Source organism: Megalobrama amblycephala, linkage group LG4, assembly GCF_018812025.1.
Source record: "Megalobrama amblycephala isolate DHTTF-2021 linkage group LG4, ASM1881202v1, whole genome shotgun sequence".
Lineage (NCBI taxonomy): Eukaryota > Metazoa > Chordata > Actinopteri > Cypriniformes > Xenocyprididae > Megalobrama > Megalobrama amblycephala.
Genome location: NC_063047.1, coordinates 36,110,743 through 36,123,273, shown reverse-complemented (window position 1 = coordinate 36,123,273; position 12,531 = coordinate 36,110,743). Strand labels below are relative to the sequence as shown.

General features: G+C 36.5%; 1 protein-coding gene across 7 annotated transcripts in view; it reads left to right on the top strand.

The window, feature by feature from the left end:
- The window catches only part of slc4a4a (solute carrier family 4 member 4a), a 73,134-nt gene that overhangs the window by 25,283 nt on the left and 35,320 nt on the right, over nt 1–12,531 (top strand). For 5 of the 7 annotated variants that reach the window (XM_048189098.1, XM_048189099.1, XM_048189095.1 and 2 more), the window contains 3 exons: nt 3,374–3,509; nt 6,015–6,175; nt 8,462–8,641. In XM_048189098.1, coding sequence (XP_048045055.1) covers nt 3,374–3,509; nt 6,015–6,175; nt 8,462–8,641 — 477 coding nt within the window. Of the gene's footprint in view, nt 1–2,922; nt 3,510–6,014; nt 6,176–8,461; nt 8,642–12,531 lie in introns of those variants that run through there. The other 2 variants (XM_048189102.1, XM_048189100.1) reach the window with 2 other exon arrangements.

The window sequence follows — 12,531 nt, the reverse complement described above, 5'->3', positions numbered from 1 at the left end:
TATAGTTTTCTTTAAAATTAAATCACAGCCTTTGATAATAGCGATTTGAAAAGATAGATCATTATTTCAGTTTTATTTAAACTAATTGTGTTTCTCAATTTTTAATGTTTGATTTAATTAATTAGCTTTTTATCAATTCAGGAACCTCCTGTTTGGGAAAACCTGTATTATCAAATCTACTTCTGTTGGTTGTATTTAATGCCTTAATATTGCCCCTTCCTGGAAAGCACTGTCACCATCAGCAAAAGAATAAGAGAGCAGGACTTCTGATGTAATTATTGTGCATTCTGAATGATTCTCTTTGAAATGCCCACAAGCTGCCAAGCCTGCAGTTTAATTTATATCTGCAAGTATACAGGACTTGCAATGCTCCCGAAGGCCATTAATTCTACTACAGACAGACGTGGGAAGCTTGTAACTGCCTCAACACCACAATTCACAAACCCGTGAGCATTGAGAATTATTGTTTTTCTGGTCTGTGCATGGTGCAGGAATGTCATTGAATACTTGCTCTCAGATGAAGTGAGAGGAATGTGAGTTGGGATACTTCTGCTTGCATGTGGGATGTTGCACAGTGTTGCTAGTGAGACTGGGACTCTCCAGCATGAAGTGGCAGCTCAGCTAAGTCCCTTTTTGGGTGCTGGGCATACTTCCCCCTCGCTTTTCCCATAAGCCTCTGGTGCACGGACAAAGTCCCCTTTGTGTGGGTCGTAGCTCTTGGCGAGAGAGCCCACAGCTTTGAAACTTTGTTTGAACGATGCGATTTTCATTTCTATCTGTCCTTTGCGCTCTCTCCCATACTGAACTCACCCATGCCTCTTTCTCTCCCTCCCTTGCTTGTTCCTTCTGTCCCGGCCCTGCTTAGCAACAGCATGAAGCGAGTGCCCACTGAGGCTTAGTGCTTGGTATCCATAGCAGAGTTGTCTGTATGCATCGCAGGGTCACTTTGTGTGTGGACTTTGTAGAAGAGAGTTGGGACAACGAATTGGCCCAAATGAGTAAAACAGTACTGCCTAGTCACTTCCTGTAAACTGGACATATTGGACATAATGTATTACACTTACAAAGTCTTGATACATCATTATATGTATGATTCTACCATTCTACCATTTAAAGGTTTTGGGTCGATAAGATTTTTTTGAAAGAAGTCTCTTATGCTCATCAAAGCTGCATTTATTTGATCAAAAATACATGAATATTATTAGAATTCAAAAGAACTATTTTCTATTTGAATATCTTGTAAAATGCAATTTATTCCTGTGATGCAAAGCTGAATTTTCTGCATTATTATTTCATTCTTTAGTGTCACATGATCCTCAGAAATCATTCTAATATGCTGTTTTGGTGCTCAAGAAACATTTATTACTGTTATCAATGTTGACAACAGTTGTGCTGCTAAATATTTTTTGTGGAAACTTTGATACATTAAGTATTATTTGATGAATAACAGCATTTATTTGAAATAGAAATCTTTTGTAACATAATACGTGTCTTTACTGACACCTTTAATAAAAATATAAATAAAAGTGTGTATATTAAATTCTTTAAAGTCTCTCTTAGAAATCCTTAAAATTCACCAGAGCTGAGAGGAACTCGTGGCAGACTATCAAGGCAAAATCTCTGTATATTATTTAGTCTCTCTGACAATGTTCTGAAGGATGTTTGATGGTGTTTGAATGACGATGATGGTATGATGGTGTTCAATATGAATGTATTTGTACATGTTGGAATTATTGATGTTTTGTGGCTAGTGTAGTTTTAAAGTTTCTTCTCATTCTGTTATCACTTTTCCAGGTGCTGATAACATCTCTGACCTGTCTTTCATGATATCAGCAGCAGTAAAAGTTTAGGAAAATACTGGCTTTCGAAAGTTAGAGTTATATCCTGCAGTTCTATCCAATCAGATACTATAGTTATCTTTTCAAAGAAACACAAGTGCTTTATGGATAGTAATTCAGTCTGGAGGTTTCGTCAGAAATCAGACTGGTTCATTGCAGAACATGTACAATCAGATTACTCATTTACTCAAACAGCATTGTATCCATGATGTTAATGTTGATCTTATCAACATAAGAAAATGTCATCTCAAGCCAGTGACATCAGCAATGGACGTTGAATCAAGGAACAGGCTCTCTTTTTACAGTATACAAGATTACGAGATGCTTATGTGACAGTTCATTTACGCCCGAGCTAGTGCTACAACGTTTATTGAATATTAGGGAAAGGTATTGAAGAATAGTCACCATGACCTTTTACCTTACAAACATTTTTAAAATGTCCAGTTTTGTTTTGGGTGAATAAAAAATTGTGAATAAACACTAAATTTTCTATAATTTGCATAGTGTTCGTTAGCATATAGCAACCATTTTCTTTCCATTGCAGTGCTTTAAACACTAATGTTTTAAATGTTAAGATGCACTTCATGGGATAACATCTACTGTGCATTTGTTTAAATAAATAAATCTATGAATAAATATTTTTAAATAAATGTTATTCTTAAATATTATGTAATTTGACTGAATTAACTTGAATAAATTGGGTTGCACTAATTAAAATTAGATCAGAAACAACTCACATTTTCACTTTCACAGTGAATTTCATTGCCAGATCTTGCTAGTTTTAATGATGAACCTTTAATGATGACCTCAAGTTGGTAAAATGGGTTTTATTTAGATTGAACATCACTGTTTACTCTCTTCCACAAGAACTAATAAATATTCAAATTAGAAAACAAGAGAGATGGAAAGCGAGGCCCTCTTGTGAAGAATGAACAGTTTGTGAAACATTTCCTAATTGTTAATGAGGGGCTCAGGGCAAGGCGCCAAAGTCGGAGGGCCAATGGCGAGGGGGTACAGCCGGAGCAGCCGATGGGCGGGCTGTGGCTCTGGGGTGACAAGTGGGACCCCCTTTTTAACTACGTAGGTGTCACTGTGGTAGAGTAGGGTGTTCAGGATAGCAGACAACACGGAGGGCTCTAATGACAGTCTAAGTGTTGCTTGTCTGCGTGGGGTCTCGTGTCTTTGACCTCCCTCCCTCTCTCGGCCGTCCTCACCAGCTTTGATCGTGTTCTAGGGAACAAAAGTGTTTTTAAAGAGGGTTTTTAGGATGGATGCATCAGATAATAACCTGGAGAACACGTCTGAGAACAATAATGTGGAGAAGAATGAGGCTGTCGAGGAGGTGAAGATGGAATCCAATCAGGATGTGGACCCAGATTCAGACCTGTCTGCTGTCAAGATTCCTCCTCCACCTGAGCCAACTCCCTTTGGAGAAAAACTGGAGATCATACCTAATGGCATAAGTGATGATGGCAAGCCGGTAATATGCAGGACTTTACCTTCGCCTCTGACCCGCAGTATTTTTCCTGTTGCAGTTTCACCTGCTGCTGAGCGCATCCGATTCATCCTGGGAGAGGACGATGACAGTCCAGCGCCCCCTCAGCTCTTCACAGAGCTGGACGAGCTACTGTCTGTTGATGGCCAGGAGATGGAGTGGAAGGAAACAGCCAGGTAAGAGCCTCATGGCTTGGGAACTAGGTGTTGAAATAAGCCTGAGTTCTCTGAATATTTATTTGTTTCTAATAGTATTATTTTATCTCATGTTTTGCCTAAATTGTATTCATTTTAAATTTGCAAACAGAACTCCTAAAATGTACTAATTTTTTTGTTAATTCTAAGTTGTTTTTATTTATTAAATTAATTTTAATTGTATTTACATATTTAATTTGATCTACACTACTTTTTATTCATCAAGAATGCATTAAATTGATCAAAAGTGGCAGTAAAGACATTTCTAATGTTACAAAAGATTTCTGTTTTAAATTCTGTTCAGTATATTAGAATGATTTCTGAAGGATCATGTGACACTAAAGAGTGGAGTATTGGCTTCTGGCAATTCAGCTTTGCCATCACAGGAATAAATTGCAATATTTTACAATATTACCCTTTATATATATATATATATATATATATATATATATATATATATATATATATATATATATATATAAAGATGGGAAGATGTTCTGTTTGCTAAATACCATTTTAATTACTCGTGCAGACTTGTTTTTCAGCCGCCATACAATTCATCAAAAGAACATTAGAGTGTACTGGCTCATTGCCAATGACTGCTTGGTGCCAGTATCTGAAGACATTTTAAACACTTGACAGTGTATAAAGGGATGTTTCCCACCTGATTAATTTTTAGGGAGTGGTGTGAAACACTTTAAAAATGTTACATTATGTGTTTTCAGCTGACACTCAGACATTTAACAGACATTGTTGCTTTAAATCCCTGTGATCGTGCGTTCATTTGAGCAGACAGCTAGGTCTCTGATGAAGGACGAGTCTTGCATGCAGCACACATCAATTATGGAGCTGTGCTGCTCTTCAATGGGTTTGATCATTCAATGAGAGGGGCAGTTTCATGTTAAATTGAGTGGCACTCCAGGTGGTCCCCAATCAGTGGCCATTATCACATGCCTCAGGCATTTAACAGAACACTACGAATGAGTACAGGAAATATTACTGCTGATCTTTTCATATTCATTCAAGATTTTATTTGAGAGATTGTTTTAGAGATGAGATTACAGCCTGTTTGTGTATTTTAGGATTAGAGATTACATATTTAAGCCTTTCAAGCAGGGTCATCAATTTGAATAAACAAGTTTTACAGGGGGAAAGATTAAAGTTGAATATGAGGGCTGTTTTTGTCTTTGATACAGTAGATTTAAAGGTACCCTAGATTCAAAAATTGAATTTACCTCGGCATAGTTAAATAACAAGAGTTCAGTACATGGAAATGACATACACTTAGTCCCAAACTACATTGTTTCCTCCTTCTTATATAAATCTAATTTGTTTAAAAGACCTCAGAAGAACAGGCGAATCTCAACATAACACCGACTGTTACGTAACAGTCGGGGTGTACGCCCCCAATATTTGCATATGCCTATGCCAGCCCATGTTCCCAACATTATGAAAGGCATTAGACAAGGGCAGAACGTCTGGATGTGCACTGCTGAATCAACAGACTAGGTAAGCAAGCAAGAACAATAGCGAAAAATGGCAGATGGAGCGATAATAACTGACATGATCCATGATAACATGATATTTTTAGTTATATTTGTGAATTGTCTTTCTACATGTTTCGTTAGCATGTTGCTAATGTACTGTTAAATGTGGTTAAAGTTACCATCGTTTCTTACTGTACTCACGGAGACGAGAGCCGTTGCTATTTTCATTTTTAAACACTTGCTGTCTGTATAATTCATAAACACAACTTCATTCTTTATAAATCTCTCCAACAGTGTAGCATCAGCCGTTAGCCACGGAGCACTATCAAACTCATTCAGAATCAATGTAAACATCAAAATAAACACTGTACTTACGCGATTAGACATGCTGCATGACGAACACTTTGTAAACATCCATTTTGAGGGTTGTATTAGCTGTTTGAACTTTTTTTATGTTGTTTAAGGCAAGCGCAAGCTCTTGGGGCATGGAGCACCAGATTTAAAGGGCCACACACCCTGAATCGGCTCATTTCTAATGATGCCCCAAAATAGGCAGATAAAAAAATAAATAAAAAAAAATCTATGGGGTATTTTGAGCTGAAACTTCACAGACACATTCAGGGGACACCTTAGACTTATATTACATCTTTTAAAAAAAAGTTCTAGGGCACCTTTAAGAATATGTATATAGTGGATTTACAAAGATATACTAACGTTCAAAAGTTTGGGGTCAGTATGTGTTTTTTTGTTTTGTTTTTTTTGTAATTTATTTTTTATTAATACTACTACTCGGCAAGCATGCATTCAATTGGATGCTGTTCTTTTGAACTTTCTATTCATCAAGGAATCCTGAAAAATGTCTCTGTTTCTCAGTTTCCACAAAGTTTCCACAGTTTTCAGTTGTGATGATAATTAATAAATGTTTCTTGGGCACCAAATCAATTTTCAATTAATGATCAATTTACTTCAGTACCTTCAAGTCTCTGTTTCTTCTTCTAAGGTGGATCAAGTTTGAAGAGAAGGTGGAAAAAGGTGGGGAGCGATGGAGTAAACCACATGTGGCCACTCTGTCTCTACATAGTCTCTTTGAGCTTAGGACGTGTATAGAGAAGGGCACCATCATGCTGGACCTAGAGGCCTCCACTCTGCCAGGGGTCGTTGGTAAGATTTTCTTCTGCAGCCATTTTGGGCTTTGACTGCTTAGTCAGGATGATCTATTTACTTCAGCTGTTTCGGATGCTCTGATTACAAACGTAAAGTCTCTATTGCACTCAAATACCCTTTCTCCACCAAAATGGGGCTGGTGCTCAGCAGAGGGATCTGTGAACTTTAAGTTCAGAGCTGAACAATGACGTAACTGACTACGTTATAACATAATTAATTCATCGTTTATGAAACGAGTTTTGAAAACAAATATATTTTTTTTACTTTTCTATTACTTATAACATAATTAAATTCAGTTTCTTTATCACAAACATCTTTTGATTCAACCTAAATTCAATAAAGTAAAATGTATTGCAATCAGTTCACACATATTTATGTATAAAGGCCCGTTCACACCAGTAATGATAACTATAAAGATAACGATAAAGATATAGTTCTAAAAATCATTCTAAATATAAAAGAATATCACTGTCCACACCACAACTATAACGAGAACGACATAGAAAAACAATGTCGTTGGGATCACCTTCAGAACTTTTTTTTTTTTTTTTCCCAGCTGTTAAGTGATTAAAACACTGACAGCCAATCAGAATCCATTCTAATTTAAGGGCTTGTGTATTTAAAATGGCGGCCCAGAAAAAGCCACCACTTGTTGACAAGTAAAACCCCCTTTTCAAGGATACTTTAAAGAAAATGGATATACTGTATGGAAAACAATCAGTCATATCCTCGGAATAAAGGTGAGAAGTATTAACGATGAGATAATTTTGCCAGGCTAGCAAACAGTGCAAAATTACCTCAGGTATCCAGCGCTAGTTTCGACAACATTGTCTTGCTTCCTTTGAATGACTTTGTCAGCTAAATTCACTGTTGGATTAAATCGCTTACACTAGCTAGATTCACTCGAAACATAGCATGTTGAGGACATCTGCTGGTTTATGCCATGTAAATGCAACAAGAACAGCAAAAGCATGTTGTATACCATTTGAAACCTCAGCGCACGATCTTAGAATAAACAGACCATTATCATTTGTTGGTGTGGACGCAAATATAGTTATCGTTCTTGGTGTCATTTTATTTTAGACAGACAAGGAAAATAAGGCTGAAAGCACACCTTTTTAGAAAACATTTTGAAGGTGCAATATGTAATGTCACTGTTTAATGAGACATACTGCACATATGAACATGATCACATAATTAACTATTTAGTTTCATGCAATCAAAATTTTGCATTAATCATAGTTTTGTACCAGCATGTTTTAAAACAAAGGGCAAAAGAAAGATCATAAAGATAACACTTGAGATCAGATCAGACTCGGAGAAGAAAGCTTTCCAAATGTACTGTACCCACTGAGATATAGCACGTGTGATATGCATGCATTGTCTCGGCCAGCACAACCCATCTATTTATTCGGTTTCAAAACACTCACATGTCAGGTTGTATTCATAGCTCTGTTTAATACGGCCCTCTCTCAACCTCCACTGTAACTCTGGGTTCAGATGCACGGGTGGTTGCATCCATTCAGGACGGCCGTTTCTTTTATACTGAATTCAGACAGAGAATGAGGAAGATCAGGTTGAAAATTGTGTGGCTGTTAAACAACTCTATTGCACTGCTAGCAAAGTATGTGATTCTGCTGATTATTTCATAAGAGCTATCGCAGAGGATTGATTGAAAAAATAAGTCATTTACTGTATCTGTCTGGATTTAAAATGGCTGGTTAGAGATTGTAACCACTGCCACCAATCAAGTGAGATTTATCAATTCACATTCTTGAATCTCATACCCGTATCTCTTACTCAGAGCATGATATGTCAAGTCCTGTTATCAATTTGAAGTAAATCTGAGTTAAGCTCAGTCAGCCTCATAGAATGGCTTTTGAGCTAAAAATGAATTGAAAGATCAGCCATTAAGGGCCAAACCATTCACAAAAAGGGCCTGAGGGCCCAGGCCTCGTGTCTTTGACCCACTTTTATAAAAATAGATGCTTACAGGAACCACCAGACAATCTTATGCACAAGCCACTGCCTCATTAGATGTCCACTTCTGAAGGCTAAGAATAGAATGCAATGTGTCGCTTCACTGACGCTGACTTCAAGTTCATTTTCAAGATCTAGTAAAAAGTTTTAAGAACAGTGTTATGTAAAACTGATAGATAAATAAATAAAATGCTCAGTTGTGAAGGGGGTGTAATGAGCTCCTCAAAATCTGTAGAAGTGAAATGACTGTTAGGTAGGTCTTTTCTAACCCTACCTGTCTGTTTGCTGTTCACTTTCTTTCAGAAATGATCACTGACAGTCAGATTGAGAATGGTCTCTTGAAAGCTGACCTGAAAGACAAGGTCATGTACACCTTGCTGAGGAAGCATCGCCACCAGACCAAGAAGTCCAATCTTCGCTCCTTAGCTGACATTGGCAAGACGGTCTCCAGTGCAAGTAGGCTGTTTTCCACCCCGGATAATGGTAATATGGGTGCCAGTTTGGTGCAGTTATTTTTACCCCTCCTTTTTCCTTTTAAGCTATTATTTCAAGCTCTTTTATTTCATTTTTTTATTCTTCTTTTTGATGTCAAATTTCGTGGAGTGTTTTTCTCCACACTTTCAAAAATATAATAATTTAAAAAAAATATTTTTGCCTTTTTTGATTTTGTGTTTTGATTTTTCTTGTGTTATTCACAAAGAAAACTAAAGAACCATAAAACCAGATATTTTTTTTTTCTTTTATTCATTTTACTTTATTTGGAAGATTTACATCACAACTTGTTACAGATTTGATTGCATCCGTCACATAGTTTTATTATTAAAAATGTGTTTCTAATATATTATTTACTAATTTACTGATTCATTGTTGGCTCAGAATAGATTTAGGCTCTTCCATTTATTATGAGTTGTTGTCTCCGTATGTTTTAAAGACTCCATGAAATCACTTGAAATTGTGATGACACATGCTACCATTCAATGATTTTGTTTGTTTGCTTGTTTGTTTGTTTTTAAAGAAATTAATATTTTTATTCAGGATGCATTTAACTGATCCAAAGTGACAATAAGGGCATTTAAGATGTTACAAAAGATTTCTGTTTTGAATAAATGCTGTTGTTTATATTCATCAAAGGATCCTGAAAAAAATGTATCACGGTTTCCACAAAAAATATTAAGCAGCACAGCTGTTTTCAACATGATTTCTGAAGAATCATGTAACACTAAAGACTGGAGTAATGGCTGCTGAAAATTCAGCTTTGCCATCAGGATAAATTATATTTTACAATATTAAAATTATTATAAATTGTAATAATATTTCACAATATTACTGTTTTTTTTTTTTTTGATTTTTTGTGTCAAAGAAATGTGATATCATAATAAGTCATCAATATCTTCTAAAGGTTAATTTTGACATTTTTTTTTAGGAGTACAAAAGCATATAGACAGAGCTTGTAGACATGGAAAGAGTTCATGGGGTCTTTAAATAGTAACTCGTTCCTTGTCAGTCCTTGATATTGTTTAGTCTGTCTCTGTCTGCATGTGTTTTTCAGTGATGCACACAATATGCTGTTGCATTACGTTGTTGAGAATGTAAACGTTATGAACTGGTGAACTATTGGACTTATCTGAGAGCTAATCTAATGAACTAATCTGAGAAAGATAAGAAAAGGCAACACTTCAAAAAAGGCCATGGTCAAAAGGATCATTTTATTTATTGCAGTAATATTAATAGTAATAACTTCAGTTAAGACAAATAGAGCATTGATAAAAATTTACACTCACATTATGATTAGATTGATGGTCATAGACTACAAATGGACAGGTTTTATACCATGAATGCTGTGATTCATTGACCATTGGACTTTTTGAATGTAACCTAAATGTTATTCACTAGAACTTCTATATTCCCTACACAAACTTTGCTGTAACTGCGCTTTTCTACCTTCTTAACAATTTTTTTTCTTTTCTACCTTCTCTTTTTCTAAGCAATGTGTGAGATTGTACTCCAGTCTCACACATTCTTTTACAAAACTAGCTAAACTTTATACCTATAACCACTGGTATGACCTCTGTCACCTTAACAATCTTTCTTTTCACCCTTCTTACCATCTTTTTTTCCTGTTGGATGCTCTGCTGCACTTGTCACTAAAAGCACGTAATCCACTTGAGACTTCAGTGCCTTGTCTAATGACTCGCACCTCTGAGGAGATGTTGCGAGCCCCTGGAAGTCCAAGCATGGGATGGCCTAGTAAGTTCCAACTTACCAGGTGCCAGTGTGTGTATGTGTCCTCTTACCCCATAGTGTGCCCAAAGTATACTTAAGTTTTTATGTGTACACTAGAGTATGCATACAGTGCACATGGTGTGAATTTCATCATCAGCATAGTAGAAAATTATTTTGTCCAAAAGGTGACAACTCTACTCCCGGCCCATTGTTTCAGGGCCGAAAAAGAAATGGATGAGGCAGAACTACAACAAACTACTCAAGATGGCAACAACAATAGATGGCTGTGTTGACAATTGCTTTGAGGGGGTAAAAGAAACCCACAACTCTAGTTTAAATGAGTACAAAGACATTTTATCGGTTAAAACTTCCAGAAAGAAATACACCAGAGACCGGACAAGGATTAAACTTTCTAGTGTGCATGAGTTGACTGCATGTGTTCACTTGCACTATTAAATGGAGTATATTTTAAAATGTTATGCATGCAACTGGAGTATACTTTGGGCTTAACACAACTGTGATAGAATAGCATAGCATGGTAGCTTAAAGGGTTAGTTCACTTTAAAATGAAAATTACCCCAAGCTTTACTCAAGCCATCCTAGGTGTATATGACTTTCTTCTTTTTGATGAACGCAATCGAAGTTGCAGTGCTCAGCGTGAAAGATTACACCCCCTTTGAAAAGTAACATTTTAAACAATATCTCAATGAACACAAAAACAATTTCCAAAATGTTGACAAGACCAAGTTTAATATAACATCTGTTTAACTTATAACATGAAAGTAAGGTTAATATTATAACTTGGAGAACAAAATTTTCAGTTTTACTCATATTAGGGTGATGCAAAAATGAGTACACCCCACTGAAAGTCTCTGGAGCAAAGCTAAATTTTAGACTACAAATGTCTAATTTAACAAGAATTCCACCACAGGTGAGTCTAATTATTCATTACACAGGTGTCCAGCAGACAGTTGACTATAAAAGGCTGTTAAAACCCCTTCCCATTTCATGCTGTCAGCAATGGCACCACATGGAAGAGAAATGTCACAAGACCTGAGAAAGAAAATAATTTCTTTACACCAGAAAGGTGAAGGCTACAAGAAGATCAGCAAAGCTTTACTTATCAGTCAGAATACTGTAGCAAAAGTGGTACAAAAATGTACTGCATTTTTGAACTGCAACCATCTCAAAGAGACGTCCAGGTCATCCACGGAAGTTAACACCTCGACAGGAGCGTCTTCTGATGAGAAGGGTTGTAGAAAATCGGCATGCAAGTTCACTGCAGTTATCTAAAGTAGAAAGCCAAACTGGGATGACTTTTTCCCTTGACACAATATGCCGTACACTGCAGAGGAATGGCATGCATGGGTGCCATCCACGAAAGAAGTCTTTCCTAAAGCCCAGGCACAAAAAAGCCCACCTAGAGTTTGCTAGAGCCCATGCTGACAAATATGAAGACTACTGGGACTCTATACTCTGGAGTGCTGAGACCGAGATAAATGTTTTGGGAACTGATTGCTTCAAATCTGTATGGCGTTGCAAAGGTAAGGAATACACAGAAAAAATACATTGATGGCATCATGAATTCACAGATGTACTGCTCTATACTGAAAGAGAAGATGCTACCATCACTCCGTGCCCTTGGTCGTCATGCACTTTTACAACATGACAATGATCCTAAATGCACATCTAAGGCCACTGTTGGATTTCTGAACCCAATCGAACCCCTTTGAGGAATTCTGAAGAGACAAGTTGAGCATCACACTCCATCCAGCATCCAGTCTCTAAAAGAGGTCATTCTTGAAGAATGGAAAAAGATAGATGTTGCAAAATGTCACCAACTTGTTCATTCCATGCCTAGAAGACTTGGTGCTGTCCTTAAAAATCATGGAGGCCATACAAAGTACTAGATGCAGTAGTTTTTGTTGTGGGGTGTACTCATTTTTGCATCACCCTAATTTGAGTAAAACTGAAATGTGTAATCTAAGTTATATTATTAACCTTACTTTCATGTTATAAGTTAAACAGATGTTGTATTAAACTTAGTCTTGTCAACATTTTGGAAATTGTTCTGTGTTCATTGAGATGCTTAAAATGTTACTTTTCAAAGGTAGTGTACTCGTTTACGCTGAGCACTGTATATTAATAAA